The following is a 26,654-nucleotide window of genomic DNA, read 5'->3' as shown; positions in this document are numbered from 1 at the left end:
ATTACACGCTCATGGTATCTACCAGAGTAATAACTCAAAACCCCACCGCCATTACCTTCAAAAAGGTAGATAATGAAACAGAGGTATATGAATTGCAGTACTGGAAGGAAAATAAGCTCCTGGTTCTGTGATAAAAACTCCTAACAGGGGGCTCCAGAAGACGGAACAACTTGATACCTTCCGTATTTTTAGCATAGGTATCTATAAACTGTTGTCTTCAAATACTCAAGAGTTGCTGGACATTTACCAATACCACCTGAAAAGACAACTTCTGCCTTAAAAAACACACAGAACACAATACAGATGAAGATCATCAATGGGAAGAATAAGGACAGCAAACGTAACTTTTAACCACCTTTGTCAAGAAACCAGCTTCACAGTGTCTCAAACTCTGCTTTAAGATGACTTATTTTTGTTTTCTACATCTGCTTTTTTCTCTCACTTCTCACAGATACTGGAGACAGCAAATACTAAGCCTTAGGGGTAGTTCTGAATTAAAAAACAAGAATACCTAACCATCATAATAGAAAATGGAATAGCCATATGATGTGAAAGAATTAACAGTTCTACTAAACAAGTTTAATTTAGAAAGTGAAAACACGCTGCGAAAGCTCACCTACAGCTACCGAATTAGAATGTTAATTATATTTACCAAAAGCATGATGCATTTGCATTTACAAAGCCTTTTCATACCAAGTGTATTTGCATATAAGCCTTTAATGAAGCTTATTTTTGCTACTTGGTAGGAAAGAAGGGATCTTTATAAGAAAGAAAAGCCCTAGAAACCGCTCACTTTGTAGTCAGGATATACTCATCCCTAACATCAGACAAAATAAGTGCATTCTGAAGTTTACAGTCAATCCTCCGATTCTGTATTTACATACATATATTAAAAAAACCCTACGCTGCAAAAAGCGGAGAGGCACAAGGGCCATGACGGGACCCCATCTGCCCCTTCCCCCGCCGCACAGCTCGCAGCCTACTCTCGCCGCAGAGACGCTGACCCTGGCCCTCCTTTTGGGGCTACTCTTAAAGCAAGCAGCCTCCGGGCTGCTTCTCCAACACCTGGCCCTTACTTCGCTCTCCTTTCCCCCTCCTAGGCACGACACGGACTTCGAGACCCGCTCCAAGCGGCTCCTCTCGCTCTTCTTACCCCCGCCGGGAGCTGGTCGCTTTCCCGGTTTCCGCCGGGCGGGACCCAAGCCCCGGCCGCATAGCAACCCGGCTCCCGCCGCCGAACCTCGGGGCCGCCCGCAGCTGCCAGGGCTGGGGCCGCGGGCGGGCGGGTGAGCGAGCGGCCTCCCCACCGCCACGGGCCGGGTTGGGGAGGGGCGGGCGGGACCGGCGGAGGAGCCGCCGGCGCGGCAGCGGGACGCGTCCTGCCTGCCGCGGGTCACGCAGCCCTGTCCGGGCTGGCGCTGGCAGCCGCCCGTCCCGTCCCGTCCCTCCCAGGTTTAAATCCCCGCCGGGCGACCCGCCCCTGCCGGCAGAGCTCCCCGCGGCGCCACTCTCCGGAGATGATGTGGCCTCGGCCCGTCACCCCCCACTCCGGGGCACCCCCGCACCAGGGCGGAGCTGCCGCCGCGATGGCGCTTCCTCCGCGAGGGGCGGCGGGGGCCCGCCGCAGCTCCCGAGACAGAGCCTTTGCCGGGGTCGGCGGCGGCGTCTCCGCTCCCGCCGCGGCAGGAACTTTCCGAGTCCGCCCCCGCCCTTCCCCGGCGCGGCGGGCCCGGCCCCCGCCCCACCGCGCGCTGGCTCCCGGCCCCAACGGCGGCCGCGCGCGCGCGCCCCGCCGCCCTCACCTGCGGTCTCGCCAGACGCCGGCTGCCCCCGCGCCGGAGCTGCCTCGCGCGCATCTCACCCGCCGCACAGCCCCGCGGCTCCCCGCACACACCAGAGCCGCCCGGGACGGGCTGCGGCGCGGGGGCTGCCGGGAGCTATAGTCCCACGGCCCGGCTCTGGCCCGGGGCGCTGCGCCTAGGTGAACTACAAAACCCGGCGTGCTCCGCGCGAGCGGGGCTCAGCGAGAGAAGCGGCGCATGCGCAGGCCACGCCGAAAGAGTTTCCGTTAGTTTTCTTGCCTGTGGCGGTTGCTGCCCTGAACCGCTAACGGGACGGCGGGGTGCGGTGCGGTGCGGGGCGGTGCCTTCAGCGGTTGCTTGCGCTCCATCTTGCAGCTGGCGCGCCGCCGCCGCCCGTGCCTCGCCTCTCCAGCCCCCGCCGCCTCCAGTCGTGCCAAAACTGGGGTGCGCGCCAGCTCGCAGCCGCTCGCCGTTATGCCAGCGCCGGCCTCGAGTTTCGACAGCTCCTCCGCCCTCCCCGCTGTACCTCAGGGAGGCCCTGGGCCTTCCTGCTCCCAGGGCCGCCGCAGCCCTTCTCCCCATCTGTGCCACTTTCAGTTCACCTTTCCGGGGCGTGGGTGGCGCGGCGCAGCCCCACGGATATCTCCCTAAGGGCCTCGGACAAGGCCCTCCATCGCTGCACAGGAAATACTTGACCTAGTGTGTCACAGGATCACGTTGGTCTTTTTTTCGTGGCTGCTCTGACCTGTTAGCTCACAAGGGCTTTCAGGAAACAGTGTGCCTGCCGGTCCCCGTGCTCCTCTTGGTAGCCCCCACTGATGAGCTTATCACAGAAGTTCTCCAGGCCCTTTTAGACATGGCTGCCCCTGTCTGCTACTATGCTTCAGCCCGCCCCCCCCCGTTCTAATACTCCGATTCACCCAAATCTCGTCTTCCTGCTCTGCATTACTGATGCCACTCTCGGCATCATCAGCAAATCTAAATCTCTGCACGCAAGGTAATTTAGCACAAGTACTAAATAAAACTGGTCACAAGGCAAAACTGTGTAGCCTCCCTCCAGCCCAAGAGCTCCCTGTTAAAAGACGTAACCTTCCTTCTTGAATTTGGATTCAATTTCTGTGTACGAGTCTTAAAATAATACCCACTACCATAAGAAGTTACCAAAGTTTAAATTATATATCAGACTGAAAACACTTGGAAAAAGCAAACTGTCAACAGAAATTCAAAGGCTCCTAATTCTCAGCTCAGCGAGACATAGATGGAGAAGCAGATTAGTGCTTTGTCATTTATAGTGCTGCTTGTAACGTATGTTTCTCATTTCCTTCATCTTATACTCCTGGGGCCTGGCCTAAAACCCACTGAAGCTGAGTGGAGTCTTTCCGCTTACTTCACCCTATTTTGCATCAAACCTTTACACAGTGCAGCTGATACAGAGCGTAACCAGGTCTGTGCTCTGACTAGAGCCAACGTGATAAATAATCAGCCTGCAGCTTCTTGTCGAAATCTGGAACTACTTTAAACTAAAACTGTAGCAGTTAATAGTTGATTCTGCTTTTAACTAGTTTTGAATGCTAAAAAACACCCTGGGACTTTTTAATGAAGGCTATTCCATGAATAGAGGATGTTCTTGCCAAAGCTCTGTACCAGATAACTAAGCAATCTTCGTTTCCTTTTTCCTCTAAAGTGGGACTCCCACATACCACCACTGTAAACATAGAGCTTGCCTCCATAAACATGATTTTTGGTGTTTAGCACAGCAAGTAGTCATACTCTAGAGTATTTCAAGCAGAGCAAGCTTCTCACATTCTGAGTAACAAACAGCCCTAAAAATAGCTGTTTATGGACGATACCAGATGGGTATTAGGTATTACCACAGTCACTGGGCAACGATTATACTTCTTTGCAAAGCAGCTCAGCTTTATACCATCCAATAGGGTTGGTGACATTTAATTTGCTGCCCTAAGCCATAATAGCTGCTTTTTCATAAATTAGAACAGAAGATAGATTAGTTAAAATCAATTTATTACAGAACACAGAACAGCATCAGCTGAAACAAAAGAAACTGCTATAAGTATTTATGCGGCAGTACTTTCTACTACTAAAAGAACACTCCTGAAGCATCCAAAAACTGTTCTGTTTGTAAAGATCTCTGAGTAAAACACATCTGAAAGCAGCGCTGCATTTCAGCATCTATGTGTGGAGCAGCACACCTCTGTGCATGTGCACAACTGATTTTCTGTGACTATATAGCGCAGCATTATGACAGCATTAGTCCTCTCTGCACCAACCGACAGGGTGACCATTCTGGTTTGTTATTTTTGTGACTACCATAATTAGTGATTTCCTGTGGATTTCATCAAAGTTCTTCATCTTGTTTCTGAGCCCACATCATTCCCTCAGATGGTTGGCTTGTTTTCACAGCTCAGAGCTTTCCCTGCTGAAGCCAGCTGCACTTTACAAATTGCACGCTCTCTTACAGCTACAAGGCACGAGGAAATAGGGGTAACTTACTGTATTTTTTTGCTTTTATAAAAACCCTGTCTTCCATCCTAAAATGACCACTAGGTCTATATAGACAAACTGCATTTGAAACAACAGTTTTATAACTCTAAAAATATGCCAGATTTTTCCAGTTTGAAATTAATGCCAATAGCATTTGGGTATTTTGTATCTGAAAATGGAAACATAACGTATTAAATTCTATTCACCAATCTGATGTTTGGAATATTTTCGTATCATCTAATTAGGTTATAAAGAAGGCAATGTCCTGGGAGACTTGACTGGTGCATTTGTCTGAGAAATTCCGTAAGCATTTGCTGCCATGATTATTTTTCACTGCTTTTGACACTGATCTTGCACAGCAAATGCCCCCACTCAGGATTTCCAAGATCTGCAAGAAATGCTTGCAAAAAGAGGAACTAATAACTCTATGGACAAAATGTCAAAATGCTTTTCCCTTTTTTTTTTTTTTTTTGCAGTTCATGGTCTCCTTTCTCTGCCCTCCTCCCTGCACACACACGCACACACCCCCCCCCACACACACCCCCCACCGCACCCCCCCGTAAGAGAACTGAAAAAGAGTTAGGAGTTCAGGTTTCGTTTGGATAAAATCCTGAAATGTGGATGTCTCTGAATTACCTCATCGTCTCGGTTTGAGCCCTTAGCTGAACTTTGTCCTAAAATCCACCTCCAACAAAACAGTGAAAAGTTTAGTATAGGTTTAAAAAATAGGGAATCAAAATTTTCCTCGGTATAAATCCACTGAAAACAAAATATATATTTATATTATTAATTATACGTAATTGACCTTTGGGAATTGACCCCAACTTGTTTAAATAATGACCTCACAAATCCTTGTGCCTGCTGGGTAGGCAGCCTCATTCACATCATACAATCCTACTGTACCGACTCTGAAATAAAGTTATTTCCCTAAATAAGTGTTTAGGGACATTTCACTTAATTAAAACTTTGTCTGTGAATATATCAGCCCGTGGAAACAGAATCTATTAAAGCTGACTCACCAAGCGCAGTACTTCCACAGCCTGACACAGGCTCCATTCCAAACCCCACAGAGATCAGGGGTGGACGAGCTGACTGCAATGAATAGCAGCTCAAGAACAGACACCACACAGAAGACCACAGAACCGCACCTGAGCACGGGGCACCTGCAAGCTTCTTTGTGAGCATCAGCCCCGCCACACTTTCCCTCCGGGCTGCAAGAGCTGCCTATGGATTTCTGAATACACAGCAGCCCAGGCTGCCAAACGCTGGAAATCTCAGACTGTATATCCTAACCGCTGGCTTACCACTGCTGGTAAATCAGCCAGAGCTCAGGCACAAAATTGCCTTATATTAGGCGACTTCAGAACACAACACACCACACTTGCTCTCCTCTCCCTACCGGGGGCCTGCCAGTTGGAAGAGCTGAGCATCAAAACTGTATTTGAAATGGTGGAAGGTGCGGGAGTCCCCCTTCTTGAGCGCACAGGCGTGCGTTAAATCCGCAGCACTTGACAGTGCGTTTCTCCATTGTTAATAACCGAGGTAATGACAGAGCCTCAGCTATGAGAGGCGGTTTGGGCCGAAACGCTTGCATGCTGCAGTGCCAGCAGAAGGAACAGAGTTTGACAGAGCTGCCTCTAACCTCTCTCCTTCGGGACTTCAGTAGGTGGCACTGTCACATCAACTGTGTAACGGGCAAGGAACAGTGTACAGATTATATTTTCACGGATAATGTATGCTGTTCTTCAAATAATCTACCTTTTTTTTTCTCTAGATGATACCTGGTTGCATCTATTTGATTTTTCAAGGTAATAAACAAACTATTTAAAATGTAGAAAATAGAACAGATCACCACTGAGCAATTTGTTGACATCTTTTCAATTTGGTCGTATGGAGCAGGACTAAACAACATGCTTTTCCTTTACAAATCCCTGGAAAAACAAAATGTTCCTCACCTTTGTTTAATTTTTTTTTTACCTTTGTGTATTATTTTTTTAAATAGTTACACAATTCTCTTTTCAGCTGTGAAGTGCTCTGATTTCTGTTACATTTCAACAGATGCTTTTTCTTTCCCCTCAGTCTTCTTTATATCATTAGACATACAGCTTTCTGGGTTAGTTATGAGGGGGAGGGAAGGGAGGTCTCCACTCCAAATTTTGAAAATAAAGCCGTTAAAAAATCCTGTTAAATCTCTATGCATCTGGTCCAGCACTTACATTTTTATCTGTGCTTTCCATGTAGGTGAGATCAACTCTGTCTTAAGCTGACTTTATGCTTGCCAAATTCGTAATCTATCAAAGAATCGTAGCCCTCAGTGGAACCACAATCCCTTTGGGGAAAACAATGTTAGCTAGCCCTGAATCAAGCTTATATTCTTGGCAAATTTCTCCTGTAGCTATTGTTTTGGTTTTTTTTTTTTTTGCTAAATTGTATGAGAACCCTGGCGCATCAGGCAGAAATTTTATCCAGCATCTGGATTATATAGTCAACCACAGGAAATCTGATGGAGGGTCAACAGATTTTTGTTCTGTTGTGTAGTCCTGTTGGGATCACCATCATCTTCGTAGGTGGATTTAGACTAATTTCCCGTGACTTGATCTCTGCTGACATGCCGGGGCTTTTGCCTGAGAATCTGTAAACCATGCTGATTTTTCTTGGTAATCAAATGATTGCCCATTTCTCCCCATTGGCCAGTGACTTGGCTTTGCATTTGGAACAATTTCCTAACAAAGCAACGTGTGGATTTTTGTGAGGGGAAAAAAAAAAAAAAGCCCTTGATTTAAATTAACTCTTCATTTCCCCATATATGAAAAATTTGGATACAGACACATTCTGAGTATCAGCTAGAAGGATGCTGAATCTGCAGTAAAACTATCACCACCAGAGACCCCATCTGTGTGGTGGGCAGCAGATCCACCAGCTTTCCTAGGAAATCCGTGGAATTTGGGTCAAGAATCTGCAAATCAACAAATTGCTCCATTTCTCTAATATTACCCTTACAGACACCTTGAGTATTTGCAAAGCTGTAGTTTCCAGGATGCGGCTTTCCAGTACGAGGCTGAAGAGCAGCAAGGTGATTGCTCCTGATCCCACCCTCTCTCCTTCCTTTCTTCTTTTTTTTTTTCCCTTTCAATTTGTTTTAGCGTGGTCTGAACTTTAAGAATGATGTAAAAATTGGAGACTTTAAAGGGAATATCTGCGATACAGAAGAGTCAGATGTTTTCTATAACACCGCAGGGCAAGGATGGTGATGTCAAATGACCTAAAGAAGGGCTTGTGTGCTCAGCAGTTCGTATCTTTGGTTTAATCTTTTTAATCGGTCTACTGCAAAACATCGCCTCACCACAAATCTTGCTTCATTGGTAGTTACTTGTACAATTGCAGCATTTAAAACGCCTGGAAGACAGGATTGCCATTTTAGCAAGAACTGTTGTTTTAGGCCTAAAAAAAAAAAAACCACCCCACACCAAAAAAGAGCTTGTAAAATAATAAATTAAACCACTTAACAATTCTATAGGTCTCTGCCTTCCGAGACCCTTCACTGTGTCGGGGGCAGGCAGCCCCCTCCGCAGCACCCTGCTGAGGCGGTGCTGGGGACTGGGCTCATTTTGGAGGGGAGACGAGGGGTGCGAGGCCGACAGAGCTTCTGCAGCAGCCCCCATGCATCCATCCCTTCATCCCTCCCTCCTCCCCTCCCTTCCCCGCCTCCTCCGCCGCCGGCACCGGCCCTCGCTCTCCCCCTCGGGAAGGCGGAGGGAAGGGGCTGGCGGGGAGAGCCGAGCGGGGAGCGAGGGATGGCGGGGGCCGCTCCCCGCCTGCTGGGGGTTCTGTGCCTCGCCGCCGCCGCCAGCTTTCAGCTGGTGCGCGGCAGGGAGAGCGGAGCGGAGTGGACCCTGGAGAAGGTGGGTCACGTTTGCGTTTCTCGGGCGCTTTTTGCGTCTCCGCTTGGCTGCGGGGGGCGCGGCGGGTAGCGCCGTCCCGGGAGGCAGCGATTAGCGGCTGGGCGGGGGTGGGTGCCCCCACGCACCCGCGTGGCGCGCCGGTCCCCACCCGCAGCCTCATGTGATCACGCCTTGGGCGCGAACATGAATTTCAGCTGTGGGTCACGGGGGAGCGCAGGTGAGGACGGATAACATGGCTTCCCTCTCACCCCGAGCTAATGGCCGCGGAGAAGATGCCTCCTTGACACGTTCGCCACGCTAGCAAGGCACTTCACACCGCTTGGGCACGGGCAGCTGGCGTATTTCGGGGGAAACCCACACAGCACAAGAGGGATCAAAATCCGAAATTACATTCCATGTAACATTCTATTACACTCCAATTTCCAATATGATTACAGTGATTCAGAGAAAACAGTTCTTCCAGCAGTGATGCACATTTAGCTACGAAAAACAAGTAGGGATGCTGTTGATACCTACTGCAACGTTGTTTTGAAAGGATATAATATTCTTATATGTCATAGAACCATACTACATTGTTTTTAATTCCAAATGTTGTATGAACTAGTGAAAAAAGGGGTCTCGGGGTACTGTTTAATGAAAGCATAATAAGCAGTAAACCCCCAATTGCTCTCTGTCACAACTGCCAGCGGTCAATGATGAAACACTAACGTAGTTGCTTCACAAAAAACTAAACCATGTGGAACATGGCAGAGCATACAACTGCAAATTACATTCAATTAAAGGGTTCAGGAATTTCCAAACAGAGAATACACTTCTGGGCCCCATCCCCAGGTATTTATAGAAGAGCTGAACTCAAAGTTCAGCCCAACCTGACTGAACTTTACTAGTCCTGTGCACTGTGCTCTTCATCGATAGATCAGAGTCCAGGACAGACTGGCAAAATGGTGCTTCCCTCATACCTTTCCACTCACTTCCCCTTAGTCGTTCCCTTTCTCCTTGATTTTATTCACTCCCCATTCAACTAATTGTTGGGTTGTTTGTTGTTTGTTTTTTTTTTTTTAAGAAACTTTTTTATTCTGTTCTATTAATTTTATCTTACTGTGTATATAGCTCACATATAGACTACATATCTGTAATATAATACATCTATAGTATGTATAATACATCTATAAGCATACATGAGGCCAAATCTTTAGCATACTAGTCAATGTACAAGCGTGTAGCCCCAGTGCTCCTCTTTTCAGTTCCCTTGAGCCACACTAACACACTCTTTACCTCATGCCATTCCAGCTAGTCAGTCTACTTGCCAACGATGTAAGTAGCATCATCTAACCACAGAACCATAGCATCTCAACTCCTCTGCCTGTGTAGACACTAACCAAGACCACTTCCTCTTTCTCATCAAATTCTTGTCCCTTGACAACTTTTGTTCCTTCTCCCTAAAGGAATGTGTGAGCCAGAAGTTGAAAATCCTACAGTGTACAGATCTTCTCCTCCTCTTATGGAGGAGGAGGAATTAGGTCCTAAACGTAAGAGTTCTTAGAAGCTAGCTTCCATTGGCACCGAGCTGAAATATACCAAAATCAGCAGGTAAGCATGGGCTGCTTGCAGAAGTTGAAGTCTCACAGTTTTATGCAGCTTAGTACAAAAGGTTTAGTGGTAGCCCTGTCATAAATACATTGCTCTGCCTCCCTGCTGTGGCCATGGAGGAAACGGGGATTGACGAACACTGTAAGGAACAAGTTACTTACAGATCGCATTCTGCTTTTATTTCATTACCACTTTTGTCATCCTTTTCACTTCCCAAATTTGAAGATACTTCATTATTAGAAATGGGAGTTTATTTCTCTCTTCTGAAGTGTTTTCATACATTTGTACTGTAATAATAATAATGTTTCTTTGCAAAGTGATTCAGTGGCCCCAATTACCAGGCATGCTCTATGGTTAGAAGCAAGACAATTCCATGTTCTAATTGAGCCCTTCACTTGTTCAACTGAAGGCATATTTTCTGAACTTCCTTAATTAAAATGCCCTCCTCCATTCTTCTGAAGTGCATAGCATTAGTTTTTCTCTCTCCTCTTAACAGCCTGTTCCTCCTAAACAGAACAGCTCCCTGACAACATTGTCTCTTGTCTGCGCCTTTTTCTACACTGGTATAAATTCTACCATATTAAACTCCTAGTCTTTCAAAAGACAGTTTATGCATCTTCTACAAAACAATTTCCAAACTTGTAGAAGTTCTTCTTTATGATAAAATGCAATTTCTCTTTCACCCACACTTAAATTTGCCAGCATTAAAAATGTTAACTGCACATCCTAAAATTCGGTGTCCTTCTAGTCTTAAAATCAGCTTTAAACACTGTATTAAAATTGGCATCGTGGGATTCAGTATCTTTGTGCCTCCCTTCTACTTAATTTCCCTAGTAAACTGAAGTGGAACTGAGGAAAGGTCTGCACATAGATAAACAGCTAGGAAAAGAGAGAAGAGCAGAATTAAATGTTTACAGTGAAGTCTAGAAAATATTTGTGCTTGTGCCTGTTTTGCTCAGCACACACACAAATTAAATAGAAAAGATGACAAATAGTGAGGCAAACCCATTTTTTAACAAGATTCATCAGTCAGTGTAATTAAAATAACAGGTCATACAGGCTGCAGAGATCTCAAGGTCAGTACCTTGAGGTATGAGTAATGAGTTTCAGCAGTCATTTCAGACATGTGAAATGATGCACATGAGTGAGTGGGAGAGGAAGGGGAATCATTATTTTTTGTTAACATATACAGTGATGGAGTTAGAGTAAATAGATCTATGAAAATACCAGTTTGATGCAGCAGCCCAAAAGCAAGTCAGTTGTTAAACAGTTTGAAGAAAGGAAAAGAACAAAACAGAAAATACCATTATCCTACACTATAAGGTATGGTGCCCTCATGTTCCAGCTTCCTTCCCTCTATCTCAAAAAGGATGCGGTAGACAGGGTACACTGAAGGACAACAAATCTGATCAATCATGTAAGGCAGTTCCGATCATAGAACCAATAAACAGAGATTTTTTGGTGGGCGAAAGTGAGGAGTAGAGGGAAGTCCCTATGACAGAAATAAGAAATGGATAGGATAGGAGCATCCTATGATAGTGCCTAAAATAGGAATCTATAAAAACAGGAGTGGCTCGGGAAGTTCCTGGGGAGACAATTGCTAGAGATTGGATAGGTTCAAATCAGAGATGTCCTTGGGGATCCCACCTGGCATATAGCTACCACTTCAGAACAGCACAAGGCTCTTACACATCAGAGACATGCATTTGCCAGCCCCATGAGGGTGTCTCAAGTATTCTAGGTCACCTGAAATAGCTCTAAAGGTCCATGCTTAGGCAACAGAAAAGCAGCCACTTGGGAGGTAGCTAGCACAACCAGCTGTTGTCAAAGGAGACAAGCTGCCAATTCTGAGGTTAACCCATGTGTCACAAAGCTGATGTACACCCCAGCTAGCCCCAAATGAGCTGTGCTGTGCTGTACTGTCTAGTCACACCAATACCACCACTGTGGGCAGAGGCCACAGTGACACAGCTTCACTCTTTCTAGGACTGAGCTAGCTTATGCATTTCTTTGCAGTACTGCACCTCATAAAGTAGACACAGCATAAAGCTAAATATTACTACTACTACTAAAACAAAGCTGCTGGTGTTTGTCTCAATGGAAACCTCATTTGAAGGTGGCGTGGTTGCAGACATGACTGTATGCATGTAGAATTAAGATACTAGAAAGGAAAGAAAACAATCATGGGTTGAGTTTTTACAGCTAGCTGGTAGGTAAAAAATTCTTCCATGTTTTTAATACTAGTATGTTTTGCATGGAAATCAAAGATATGGAAGCCACAGAACTTAAAAATGTCAATTTTTGAGAGAAAAGCTGCTTTTAAAATTCGTTTTTGTTGTCAGTAAATCAAAGTAGCACAATATATCACACTTACTGTAATTTTGAAGACAACTATGGTTAAAAAGGTCTAGTAATAGTTATAGCAATCTTTCCTTTTACTCCCTTGTACAGTATTCTCACCAACCAAGAATTTTACATTCTGATGCTATTCAAAAAGTTGCAGCAAACACAGATGTTTCTGAAATGTGGGAGAAAGATTTGCGCCCTATCCTGATAGAAAGATACTCGGGATCACCAGGCAATTATGTTGTACGACAGGTAAGAATATTTCCTGAAAATCTCGTAAGAACATCTATGTCGTGGTTTAGACCCAGCCGGCAACTAAGCACCACACAGCCGCTCGCTCACTCCCCCTCCCCCAGTGGGACAGAGGAGAAAACTGGGAAAAAACTCGTGGGTTGAGATAGAAACAGTTTAATAGGACAGCAAGAGAGAAGGAAACAATAGTGACAACAACAACAATAATACTGACAAAGGAATGTACAAGAACGAGTGATGCCCAATACAGCAATTGCTCACCACCTGGTGATCGACAGCTCGTCCCCGAGCAGTGATTCCCGCCCCCCGGCCAACTCCAGTTTATGTACTGGGCATGATGTCGTATGATATGGAATGTCCCTTTGGCCAGCCTGGGTCAGCTGTCCCGGCTGTGTCCCCTCCCAGCTTCCCGAGCACCTCCAGCCCCCTCGCTGGCAGGGCAGCACGAGAAGCTGGACTGTCCTTGACTACTGAGCAAGAACTCAAAACATCAGCACCTTATCAACAGTTTCTCATCCCAAATGCAAAACACAGTCTCACGCTAGCTTCTGTGAAGAAAACCAGCTCTATCCTGGCTGACACCAGGATAATCTATTACTTATATTCTGGTAGTGCCTTTAGTGACCGCTAAAGGGACAGGCACATTCCTTTCACTCGGCAGGATGAACTCCATCATTGTTCAAGTCTAGACTGCATAGAATCCACATCACACAGCTTGCACTTTAGCTGACATTATTTTCCAGGCCTGCATAGCATGATGGAAAAAATTAAAAATCTGCTTTTAAATTTATGTTTTAATTTAAAAAGCTTGCCTCACGTTTGATACCCAAAGTACAACACAACCGTCATCCTTCCCCTCACATGAGCAGGTTTTTGGTCACTGGTTCACACTCCCTGGGACCATACACAGGGATGAAATAAATGACACCCCTCTGCCCTTTTTCTGGAGAGGTCCTATGCTGTAACGCTCCCCTGTAGTGTTGCTTCAGATGGGTGTATCGACACAAAAGGGGATCGGAGGGGCCTAAACGGCCCGGCAGATGAAATGGTCAACATGACGAAGTGCAGTGCAGGTCCGAGTACCACACTAGCTCTGCTAGCCCAAGCACAGCAGCGTGTTAATGCTGGGCTAACACATGCAGATTGCACCTGGCCCCAAGCCAGTAAAAGCTCCAGCACATTGTATTTGAGCCACAAGGAGCTACCACGCAACTGGGTTGCTGCCCTGTCAGCACCTCTGCTCTGCACTCACGGTGTGGGCATCTTTAGGACTGTGTGTCGTGCTGGCTCTGGATTATATTAGCCAAGCAGGAGACTAAACCAGTGGTACTGCTGAGTTCACTAGAAGACATTCACAACCTCTCACTAGCCTTCATCTACCCTTTAGGCAGTGACTCAACAGCTCCAAGATAGCCCTAACTACAGTAAGTTTATTTGCCACTCTGCAGTTGGTAGACTGGAAAAATGCTGCTTTTTTGTGCTTTGTGTGTGTGCACGTGCATATCTCTATAGATTTAGTTTTGTGGTTTCTTTAGTGATACCCTGGAAGGCAGCCAAATGAAAGGGGAGAAAGTAATAAAAAAAAAAAACCCAGTTGAGCCTAGGCTAGAAAACCACAAATCATATTCAAAATAGGATCATCCTGTTACAAGGTAACAGCATGGACTAAAGTAGACCCCCACCAAAGGAGCTGGGGGCGGGTGGGGGAAGTCCTCCATTGTCAGAGCACGATGAAGTTTGAAATGGATGAATGGATGACATTTCTTTGTTAAGACACAGAAAGAGCATCAGACTCCTTTAAGGGAGAAGGCTAATGTCAGTCATGGCTAGTGCACACTGGGAACTCCATCCAGGCTTATATATTCCCCTTAATACATAACAGACGTCCTTTGCTCTGCCTACAGATAGCAGATAGACTGTACAATGCCATAAAACCTTTCAGAGGATGATCACAAAGAAAATGGAAGTTTGTTCTAGCACTAAAATTTATGGCAATATTCCCACTGACTTCACTAAGAGCAGGACAAGTCTTCAAAGTCTATTTTCTTATTCCCCTTAGAGGCTTTTCCTCATGTTTATTTAAACAGAGAAGAATCTGCCTTGAAGCACTCTAGGGACCCGTAAAAATAAGTCGCTCAACAGACATGGCCCTCTTAATAGAGTTAGCCAGACCTCTGTACTAAGTATAACTGGGGTTGTTATAGAGGTATTCACTTTAGGTAGGAAGATACCTGAAATGAATGATCTCTTCTATAGATTCGCTGTCTTAATTTTTATCTTTGCATGGCGTACACTTACAAGATTTCATTTTTAAAACATTGTCCTGAAATTTTTAATTCTTTCTTTAATTTACATGAATCGGACTGTCTCTTACAGCCTTATAAACAACTTACGTCACTTGAAGGGCAGATTTCTCATTGAAGCTAAAACCGCTAAAAAAAAACCCCGAAACAACCCCACAACAAACAAAAAAACCCTAGCTTTTTTTTTCTATACTGCTTTGGCATCTGTGTGTGGTAATTGTCAAAATAGCCACACCAAGTCCTCTGCATCCAGTTCTGACATTTAATTTATGGGCACAACTGAGTTTAGATTTGAAGAGGTAAACATTAAATCTGTCCTGGTTACACCTGAAAAAACACCGGCCTGGAAACTTCAGAGATCAAGACCTTAATGGGCAATCATTCAAAGCACCCTCAGGCTCCAAAGATAGGAGACAAAGGGGAGAAATGAAAAGCAAGTTAAAGGCTAAGGTAGCAAAGATGTTGCTTATTTTATATCGTGATATTACATTTTTTGCTATAAAATTTATCGTTTAAAAATACCACAAACTTAACACAAATAAGCCTAAGTTCCACTATTAATTAGCTAATGACAATTTGTCTGCAATATCTTTCTGAAGCAAGCAATATTAATCTGATTTTTTTTTTTTTTTTAATTGCAGCATATCAAGCACCGTCTTCAAAGATTACAGGCTGGTTGGGAAATTGAAGAAGATACATTTCAGAGATACACACCATATGGATATCAAACATTTTCAAATATTATCAGCACTCTCAACCCCTCTGCAAAACGCCATCTAGTACTTGCTTGCCACTACGACTCAAAATTCTTTGGACAACAATGGCAGGAGAGAGTGTTTGTAGGTGCAACTGATTCAGCTGTGCCTTGTGCTATGATACTGGAGCTGGCACGTGCCCTGGATAACAAGCTTCAGTTAATCAAGGTAGTTTGCTTGTTTCATTTTCATTTAATTTTGCAGTAGCAACAGGCCTTAGGGCACTTCCATGTTCTGTCCCATAGACTGCATGCCTGATTCTCGATTGCTGTGCTTGTAGTAAAATTCCCATTGACTTCAAGGACAGAACAGGGATCTGTATCTACTACTTTAGAGTACATACATTATCATGTTAAAACTTCTTATGCAAAGGGTAGCTATCTAAAAATTATCTAATATATACTGTCTAAATAACAATTTATACATGAATAATACATGTTTTATAGACTCAGTGAGATATAATCCTACTTTTTATCTAAAAGGCATAGAACCTCCTCAGTTCAGAGGAATACTCAGAAGCTCCTATCCTATCCAGTAACAGCTAGGATCATTGATAAAGTTTTGCTGCTTTCCAAATCTTGCATTTTTAAAATCTCTCAGTTGTATTCTGTTTTGGGAGACAGATGAACTAATTGCTGTGCAGGAGAGTTACACTCACATCCCTCCATGCCATAACGATTTCAAGCGTTTCTTCTTTTCCTTTATCAATTTGAATAGCTTATTTATGAAACAAGCGATGGCTGAGTGCAGGAGAAGAGTCAAGTAATAGTATAATATTATCAGTCTGTGGTACCTATGCTATGACAATCTGCTTCTAAGTGCTGCCATTGCTAGGCATAAAAATCTGTTGATCCTACAAGCTCTAAACGCTTGTAGGATTACAGATTCCCGAGTGCCATCTACTGGTTCAGTATTTATTATTTACGGAAGAATACTTCTCATACACTAACAGAGCTTTCACATGGAAAGGTCTCTCAAATGCTTATGAAGTGTTGGGAATACACTCAGCTCAGGTTTTAAGATGACTTGTCAGCAGTTGTTTCCAGAAACTGATTTGATGCTTTCTGACATTAGAATATTTAAGAATTAGAAGATTATGTCGATGTTTTTAATCACAAAGCACTCCTGTAATAAATATGTCTTCATTTAGAAGCTTCATTTAGAATAAATTTGTGTGAGGGTTATTTATGGAACAACCTGCACACCGACTTAAAGACTGGAATTTTTCACAAGTACTACATTGTTTTTTGATTGTTTTATCATGTAAGATGACAAAATTTGACAAAAAGGCAACCTAATTACTTCACACAAGCTACCATTTGTACAGTCTGTTAACAAAATATACTTTGGGATCCATCTGCTTAATACATTAGCTATGACCTTTTTGCTCTCCTTATAGTAGCATAACAGACTTTGTTATGTTTTCAGCCAAATCTATTTATACTTTGACTTCAAGCTGTGATTTTTATCTTGATGTTTCTCCAGTTATATAGAGTAGGTTTAAAATTAAAGGGCAAAGACAACTCTCTACATTATTCAGACCTGGGAACATGGTAAACAGTAGTAACAATAATAATTACAAATACTACTTTCTAAAATTCAAATGGCATTAATAGTTTCTTCCAGAAGGTAATGCAAACTGACTGCTATCAAAAGAGCTCTGTCCTGTGCAAAGGACAAAGGGCAGCAAAGCATTGCCATTAGAAAAAAATCCATATATCACTGTTAGCATAATCGATATCATCTTGCCTACGTGAGCAACATTTTATAGAAGTTTTCCACTACTGTTTATATTGGATCAGCTCCAGCTAGTTGGGAGTTATAGCCCATACAGGACATGACTGTTGCCAGTGACCCCACCTTTTTAACCACATCATGCAATTTCACTTGAAGTAACATTAATTCATAGTGGGTTAAAATATTTGTGGCAACTGCCAAAACTACAGTTCCCAAAACTGTTCACATAGTGGAACCGAACTGGGTTTAGCCATGCTGTAGATCGTTAGGAAACGCTGCCAGTGCAAACAAGGCTTTAGTTAGTAAACGGAGTGAGAAAAAAGGCTCCTTCTACATGGGGAAGTAGTTTCACACAGCTGTCTCCTTTGTGACCTTAAATACATTAATCATATATTCTCAGTTTTTACTGCTGTGATATTTTTGGTTGTTGAAAGGGAAGGACATATCTACTCCACTCTCTGTGCTTTGGTTTCAGGGTAGTCGCCTGGGTGGTTGCAAGTCCCCCTGAAGGAAAAGAAATGGTCATTCTTCTCATGACTGACTGCTCTTTGTCCCTCAAAAGAACCATCAACTTTAAAATAAGTAATTCGCCTCCACTGATGCGCAACAGTAGCACTGATATTACTCCTTTACGGCACTAGCAAGTAATAATGTTAGCACTCACATCAGGTCTTGTTGCTAATGTATCTCCTCATTGTCTGAGATGTTGTCTCTGCTACCTGGTTTTGCAGACCTGTCTCAACATACTGAGTTCATGCCTACTAAAGTCAGAAATGAAACTTTTAACCAGAAGCAAAATAATACCAGACTGGAGAACGTGTTACTGTGCTAGATAAATAATAGTGACCGATCACTACCACTATTACACCATAACCTGTTGCCTGTAATAGGCAACCCTATGTTGCATAGGGTATCTTGAAACTATACACCTACCAATGTTGCCTATATGACTACAGTATTTGTCCGTTATTTAATGTTCTGAATCAGTTACGTTACTTTTAACTTCCTCCAACAGATGAGCTCAATGTCAAGACCAGACCTTTCACTTCAGCTCGTTTTTTTTGATGGTGAAGAAGCCTTTGTCCGGTGGTCCCCTTCTGATTCCCTCTATGGATCTCAACACTTGGCTCAAAAAATGATATCTACTCCACATCCACCTGGTTCAACAACCACAAACCAGCTGCAGGGCATAGTAAGTAGCTTTCACGTCCCTAATGAGTAATAGTAAATTGCATTTTAAAAATATTTAATTAGTAAGTAATTGGCCAAATTTCCAAGAAAACATGAACCCCACCAAAGCTAAAGGAAGAAGCAGACTTGTGGCAATTTTATGAGATGTCATAAAATAGGGAGTTGGCAAGAGCTTCTCAGGTGAATCTGCTTAGACCATCTCCATGCAAGTATAAGGAGGAGTCATAGAAAAATCAAAATGCACAAATTTATTAGAATATAAACTAGGATACCCACCTTCTTCAAGAGAGATAATTCAAAGTGATTAGGAAAGAGCACAGACATAGTATTGGTACTGTATCTCACGTAGTAGCTCGGCACTAAGGTACGGCAAGGTCTCCGCTTCCCTTTGATTCCTACTAACATTCCAGTTGTCTGCTCCCTTCTCCCTGCTGCCTTCTAGTTTTCCTCACTGCTGAGACTTTTCTTCTGTTACTGTATCTTGTGACTCATAAAATGTCTTTCCCTCGACAGATTTTGTTGTTCTCCAGGGAAGAAGTGATTTCCTCTTTCTCCCCACCTTCCACAGTTTTTATTTTAAAGGGATATTAACACACAAACTGCAAACAAAGCCATGCAGTCTGCTCCAGCTTGAGGAACAGAGAAACAGCCTACCTTTTTCCTCCTTGGAAAGACAGCAAAATGCATTAGATTGAAAGCAGGTTCTACTAATGAGTTCTTCTCAGGCACTGTGGTAGAAAAGCCAGACCTTTAGCCAGAGCTATCAGACCTAGTCATGACCTATACAGGAACCAAGAGGTTTCATTGCTGCTGCTGCTGGTGGTGTAGTAATGTAAATAATTATGTATTAAAGATTCTCTCCTCTGTAGGACCTGCTTGTACTACTGGATTTAATTGGTGCACGAAACCCAGTCTTTCCCAATTATTTTCCAAACACTATTCGATGGTTTCAGAGGCTTCAAGCAATCGGTAAGGAGAGGGATATGGGCTTTGACAGATTTGAAAAGTTAGTGTGTAGTTTCTGAAAGTATTAAGTCCTGTAAATCAGATTTTTAGATTACTTTTCTGGTTTACAGTTACAATATTTAATAATGTAAATGTTAAATTTGGTGCAACTTAAACCTGTATGAAGATTTTAATATTTAATAAATAAAACAATGGAGGAAGATTCCCAGACACTTGGAAGCCATGAAACAAGCCTACTACTGAGTGTCACTCTGTGACTCTTGGGAACTACTTCAGTTCTGTGTTTTAGTTCTCACTTCTGTAAAATGACAGTAATAGCACGAATCTTGAGGTCTCCTAAGTACTAAACAAATGCAAAAGAGTCACCAACTTCTTTTCCTTCTTTGATGGAAAAAGCTTCCATGTAAGAGGAAAAATAATTCAAATGTTCTAACAGGCCTCATATTGTCTAAAAGTCGTAACAATTGCTTTCATTGTGAATTACAGAGCAAGAGCTACACAACATGAACCTGTTGAAGGATCACCTTGTTGAAAGGCAGTATTTCCAGACTACTTTACATCGAGGCTTGGTTGAAGATGACCACATTCCATTTTTATTAAGAGGTACCGGAGCTCTTATATGTTAAGATATAAGTTCAGTAACTAAATGCATCATTTAGTGAATGAGCAAGTACATATGAGCTTGTTTTTCAAGCTTGTTTGCCCCAACTTGAGGCTTCCAAAACCAACTTTACGCAGGCCAAGAGTCACAGCATTGAACAGCATACCTGAACAAAACCACCAATAAAACATACCCATCGTCATTTTGCACAAGTACAACTCCAATGGCACAGAGATAATGGAAATTTCTGTCAGCAGTAGTGTCCTGCAAAGATAAGCAACCCTGATCCAGTCAGATATCACTACATACCACACTGCCAGCAAGTTACTATTTCTAGGAGCAGTGAAAAAAACACAGGTCATATCTTCAAAGACTACAAAAATCTCTGAAGATCTGTTGTCAAAGTTACGGGTAGGCTTGCTATCACCTGTTAAAATTTGAAGGCACTGCCTCCTGCAAAATTTCATATATTCAAATTAGACATCCTCATTCACTAAAGAGAATGGACATTTTGTAACTGTCAGCTTGAGGGCTGCGAAAGGTACATAGTGTAGCCAGCAGAAATAGTGAAGGACACAATATGCCTGAAATCCCTCCTGGAATTAGGCACAAACCTGAAACTGGGATTCCCTACCTAAGCATTTCTTCCGGCAGACACCTACGCCATGGCCTCTGGCTGTGTTCATTCTTTTCCTTTGGGAGAGAATCAAAGAAGGGGAAAGCAGTTGTACTACTGCTGCCACCTTGTCAAGCTACAGGTCAGTGACTAAAGCACTTGTTCAAGTTCAAGATGTGGATTTGATGTCCTTGTCAGTTCAAGCACTCAGCAGAGCATCTTCAAAACTAAAGTGGGCCAAAGAAGGGTAGTAGATACAGTAAACTCTCTGGTTGAAGTCTTCCACTGTACAGCAAGGACTACAAGAGTCATATTGCTAGAGAAGGGTTAAGCAAAAAGGAATGTAACGCTAGTTCAATGAAGAGGAAGGGAGGGAGTTATCTTCCTGTCCAGCCCCTAATTTTACCATGGCTTATGCTCTTGTTAACTACTGAGTAATGCAAAATGCGCACACAGCTCTGGAAGCAAGTGCAAGAGCAGCTACATCTCCGTAGCTCTGGGTCCCAAGTCCAGCAAAACCAACACAACCATCAGATGCACATCCAGGGATATCAAAAATCCTACACGGGAGAAGCTGATAGGGGAAAACAGTGACCACACCACAAAACTTTTTCAAGTAACATGATTAACACCTAGTGAAGAAAATAGATTCCTCTAAGTGGTAAGCAGCTGAAAAGTGACATAGGAAAAACAGTAAACCAGGAAAGAGGCTAGAGAGAAACAATGCTCCACCACTGCCCCCAAAAAGTGACCAGGAAGCAGAAGGTTGATTTAATTCCTCTTTTACCTAAAATTTGCAGTATGTATAGGTGGCTTGATGTATGTGTGTGTATATATAGATACACACACATACTGATAACAGATTCTTTCAAGTGGAAGTTTTTATCTAAGGATAACAGTGGTTCTATTTTACAGAGTAAAAATAGAGACAGTCTATTTTGCCATTTATGGCGAGGACTAAAACTGCTTGCAAAAAGTGTGCATTCTTAACACTGTCACAAGAACATGGTGATCAGTTTAGGGTTTGGGGAGCTGCAGTGGTTTCTCTGCTCTTCTGTAGCTCCTCAGCATGGTATCAACAACTACAACACAAAGTATCTCAAAAAGAAAAAGCAAATATCACAGAAAAACTACTAGCTGCAGGTGCCTAAAAAAAAAAAAAAGGAGGGAAAAGTACTCAAAGGAAAGGAAGGTGCCAGAAACACACACTGAAATGGATGGGCTGCAGTCAGAGTCTTCAAAAAACATAATGTAAAAGGAAAGTGCAGTGACACACACTCCTCTATGAAGTAAGCACATTGAGTAGTTACCTGACTCTGTTGCTAAAAGGCAACATATCACTTGGCTTAACAGAACTTCTTGAATATTTCTTCTCCAAATTTCACTTTCCTCCTTACAGGGGTTCCAGTGCTACATCTGATTCCATCCCCTTTTCCTGCAGTATGGCATACCATGGAGGACACAGAAGAAAACCTTCACAGAACCACTATCGACAACCTCAGCAAAATCCTGCAAGTGTTTGTACTGGAGTATCTAAACCTGTGATAGACAAAATGGCAACAATTCGTATTCCATTTTAAATACTGTTTGCCCACCTCCACATTTGCTATTTAATTGCATTGGAGAGCATTAAAGTGAAGCATTAAAGTGAATATAATGATAGCTCTTGCTAGACTGATTATTGATTCAGCTGTTCCTGGCCCAGTGTTCCATGTAGCCAAGTAAGATAGCATTACATAAGAATTAGTTTCAGCCTGGAAAGAATTTGATCTTTCCATGTCTTACCTCCAAATAAAAAACACTAAGAATGTTTCCACATTGTTATCACTGTTTTATGTCACATATTAAGATCCCAGGAGGGAATGCTTACAGTTTGCAACAGTTTTTACAAGGTGTGACCAACTTGTGCAGTGTTCAGCAATGGAAATTGAGACATCAAAAGAGGCAAAAATCACACTAAAACAAACTTCTACTTTAGGTTGAACTAAACCACCTCATTCTGAAATGATTTGCTAGAACTTCCAACAACAGAAGGGATTTTTAATCCCCTTTGCTCCCTCTTCTGCTTCCTCTACAAGAAAGGCTGCAAGGACTCTTATCGCAGACAGCAAGCCACTAGGAAACAGAGAAATAACCCAAATTCAGTTTTCTCTCTCTCTTTGGATACTTGCTGATGGATAAAGATGGTGGGGAGTGATGCTAAGAGGAAGGTATGTGAGGGTTTCATCATGTTTTGACTGCAAGACAGGAGATCAAAGAGAAGAGTAGGTGGTGTGTGAGCGCAACACCCCAGCACACGCCATTCATTCACGTGAGAATCATTCACAATTTGACCCAAAATAAAAAAGAAAACACCTGCTGTTTTTAATAGAGATTACATCAGAAGTAACCATACTAGGAAAGTGATCGCTTTAGAAACTACAGTTTTATGTAATTTTAAAGGCAAAGTGCTATCTATCAAGAATAAAATGAGAGTCAGAAGCAAGACAACAGTTTAAGCACCAAAAAGTAAGAACACGCCATATCCTGTATCAGAAAAAGATACTTACCAGTTTAACAATGCTGTGCTTTTACATTCTAGAATTACTCAATACATTTAGTATAAAACTCTAGCAAAAATCTAGCCTGGAATGAAATCAGTAGAAGCCAGAAGAACAGTATTCAAAAGCTACCTACAAAATTATGGTTTCCACTGGTGAGAAAAGGATGAGAGCATTTGAAGAAAATAAATAAATAAAATCAAGCTGGTAGAGGACACACTGAGAAAAAACAAGTCAGTATTTTACTGCTCTGAGCTTCTTCCATTAGAAAGTCCTATCCTGGGCAAAGAGATTTGAAAAGGAAATAAGCTATGGAGTTGTAGGCATGTCAGATGTGGCCTGTATTTTATCGTTTTCCTAAAGCAAACATTTCTGAACCTAAAACAATATTTGTGTACATAAAGTAGCAATAGAAATATGTACGTACAGCAATGCAAATTTGTAACATTTTACTATTACAGGGCAGCCTGAAAATGAAACGCAATCTGTCTTTGTTGCTCAAGATGAAACAAAAGCATTTTATGTTTTCCCATCACTTTAACATTTGTGAGGAATGTTTCTATTCTGCATGCAAACTACTGAAATAGAATACAATGAAAATTCTAAAAATTGCACAGGTGTGTTTCAGATATTCCTGTACCTCTGTGTAACTACATCAGAGCTATTTGAACTCTTTGCTATCATATTCTCCTCTAACTTCAACCCATCAGAAAGCATTCTAAACTACTAAATTAAGTCTTCTTAAGTTTGAATACTCTGAGCAGTGTAAGGCACCTACTGCACCCTCCCAAGTGGCAAAAAAAGGTAACAAAATGGCTGTATACAGAAATATTAAACATGAGTTTGTGTGCTAATTTCGTTCTAACAGGTGAACTCTTGTGGTACTTCATACTTTGCTGGGCCTCTGAAGAATGCTTTATGCATTTGCGGTGTGCCACTCTGCTTCATCAAGAATTTGAAAGTTAACTTCTAATAGGCTTCATTATGAAATATGGGATGAGAGGGTTGTTATAACTGGAAAAGCCTAAATTTTTTAAATCTCTTATTAGACTTAGTCAAAACCATAATTTCATGTAGTTTATACCAAATCTCTGACATGTCAATTTTGTCACCAACTTCTCACTGCCTGAGCATGCAGTTCTCTTCAGTTATGTTTACTCAGTTCAAAGAAATGAGATACAGGTTGGTGTAATATGATTCAATGGCTCTCCAAAAATGAAGAGGCCTGCCTTCCCCCCCCCCCCCCCCTCAGATTTTGGGGGGTGTGTTTTGGGTTTTTTTTTTTGCTTTTGTTTTTTTTTGGCGGGGGGGGAGGGAGTGGCACAGCACGAAGGGGTTTTTTGGTACAGGAAAAGAAGGGACATCTTTTAACTGGATGTGAGCCCCGGAACGGGTTTACTTAAACAGGGGAGGTCCATCATCTTGGCAACTTATGTGATCCGTCATTCATTTAAAAAATAACTGCTGGAAGGAAAACTAACGTCAGCCCAGTAACCACACGAATCCAAGAATCTAAGCTTCCAAAAGCACAAGAACTTGAAATAGTCAGTAAAGCAAAGGCATGGTGCAAGGAGGGTTCTCACTGCTACTAATGCACAGAAGAACAAGCAGGTAGAAGAAAATCTAGCCATTTGATAAAATAGGTAGAAAACAAAAAATACAAGTGAAAAGACCAGGACTGGCATCTCTTCCACTCTCAGTTTCAACATTGAGTATCACTAAGTGTCCCACTCTGTAGGATCTGGATACGCACAGTACAGATAATCACTTCAGAATTCAGAGACGGGCTTTAAGTTGAAGAACCTATTCCTGGGTAGTTTCTCTGTTCCTGTTGGATGGTGGCAGCAGAGGACAGAAATCAACTGAGGGACTTCAACTCATCTGGTAATTACACAAATCATCAGAATTGCTGCACAGGTCCTTGAATAAGATTTGTCACATCTCAGTCAAGGGAAAAAAAACCCAAAAAAACAAAACAAAAATCATCCATCTACCACCCACGAGAGGCTGTCATTGGCTTGCCAGAGTCCTCCTACAGTATGTAGTTATTACCTGGGTGAAGGGAATGCAGAACGGAATGAACTCAAGAGCCATGCTCAATAGGTAAAACCGCAAACTCCCCATATTACATTAATTATTTGTATTGTAGTAGGCGCTCTAGCTCCTTCTATATCAGGACAATGCATTTTTTCACAAGAATCTTCAGCCTAAGTAATGGTACATGCCTCTCAAATTCTCTAAAGCTTGATGGATTGACCTACAAGTGAAATGATCCTATGCAATCACAGTTGGAACAAGTTAAGGGAGTAACAATGCCAAACCCTCTGGCAGACAGAAATGACAGGAAGTACCAGTCCTTTTTTCTTCTAGCTGGAGCAGCATTCCTATCACCAGGAATGAAGACAATATAAATTAGCAATTCTTATTCACCACATTTCAAATAAACATTTAGATTTTGACCACCTAACAGCAAAATACAGTTAGAAAAGACAAAATGCAGTAAAAATGCTTTCTGTAGAATTGTTACAAGGACCCAGTCTACATTTGCAGCAGACCCAGCAAAACAGTTCTAAAGTTTCACACATCTGCTCATTGAGCTTAAAGTATCACCTGAGAGCATCACTTAAACAATCAATATATATAAAAATATAACTATACAATCTTGCACACAAATTACCACTTTTTCCTTGTCATTTAAGGATGACACTGATTTTATTTTCCTCGTATAAAAGGAGACATTTTACTCTGTGCTCATTTAACAAATAATATATTCATAACAATAAAGCAGCTAAAAAGCTGTTCTAATCTCTAAAAGAATCTTTATCAACTGCACATATGATATATATCGTAAACAATCACTCAAAAAAATAATTTTTTTAAAGTGATTATATTGCACTCAGAATTCTGGGATTCTCGTTCTCCCTTCTCATTTAAAATCAAAGATCAGCTTCATTTTTTAATAAAATGGAGCTCTAATTTTCTACTAAAAACAAGTAAGCATGCAATCAATATAATACAATGTATTTAAAATGTCAGAAAAAGGGCAAGTGTTTGGTTATGTAAGGAACGTTTCTCAAATAGGCCACACGAGAGTAGTATATTGTAAACATTCTGCTGGCTCTAAGGTGTTGCAGGTGCTGTAGAGAGTGCAGTCTAGTTCAGCACCCAAGAGGTACAGGGAATCGGTTCAAGTGTTCTGTACTTCAGTCAACTTCCATGCAGCAATGGCAGGTGTAAGAGACTACACATAAAGACAGAGTAATGAAACAAAGGTGATTATTGAGCTAATACTGACCTCATAGAAACATAGCCAATCCTTACAAGTTCATTGTAATCTTTAAATGCAAGTTTTCCAGGTCATTATACATTTTCTAACACAGCAATGAAACCATTACATTTGCTGCAAATGAAGTACAGAACTAGATTCCCTTACTTGTAGCTTACATGGACTGTATACCAGTGGCAGACTGTATACCCTCAGCCTAAAATATCCCAGCAAGACCATCATGCAGACTTGTCACCTTGCTTTGTTTGCAGGAGTGACACCCTCC

The 26,654-nt window shown here is 42.5% G+C and overlaps 1 protein-coding gene across 1 annotated transcript; it reads left to right on the top strand.

Moving 5' to 3' along the window:
* The first annotated feature begins 5,919 nt into the window (after positions 1-5,919).
* On the top strand, positions 5,920-22,151 carry QPCT (glutaminyl-peptide cyclotransferase). The gene is made up of 7 exons (XM_081997903.1): positions 5,920-8,206; positions 12,248-12,394; positions 15,339-15,620; positions 18,205-18,381; positions 19,250-19,349; positions 19,833-19,949; positions 21,963-22,151. The coding sequence occupies exons 1-7, from the start codon at positions 8,099-8,101 to the stop codon at positions 22,106-22,108; spliced, it is 1,077 nt and encodes a 358-aa protein (XP_081854029.1). The 5' UTR covers positions 5,920-8,098; the 3' UTR covers positions 22,109-22,151.
* Positions 22,152-26,654: the final 4,503 nt, after the last annotated feature.

This window comes from Phaethon aethereus (genome assembly GCF_964289735.1).
Source record: "Phaethon aethereus genome assembly, chromosome: 3".
In the NCBI taxonomy this organism is placed as follows: domain Eukaryota; kingdom Metazoa; phylum Chordata; class Aves; order Phaethontiformes; family Phaethontidae; genus Phaethon; species Phaethon aethereus.
Note: the sequence above shows the minus strand (reverse complement) of the source record. Positions and strands in the feature narration are given on the sequence as shown.

Coding starts and splice junctions, on each gene's coding strand:
- QPCT (XM_081997903.1), top strand. CDS start 8,099: ATGGCGGGGGCCGCTCCCCGCCTGCTGGGGGTTCTGTGCCTCGCCGCC. Junction 15,621..18,204: donor ACAAGCTTCAGTTAATCAAG/GTAGTTTGCTTG, acceptor TTCCTCCAACAG/ATGAGCTCAATGTCAAGACC. Junction 18,382..19,249: donor CAAACCAGCTGCAGGGCATA/GTAAGTAGCTTT, acceptor TCTCCTCTGTAG/GACCTGCTTGTACTACTGGA.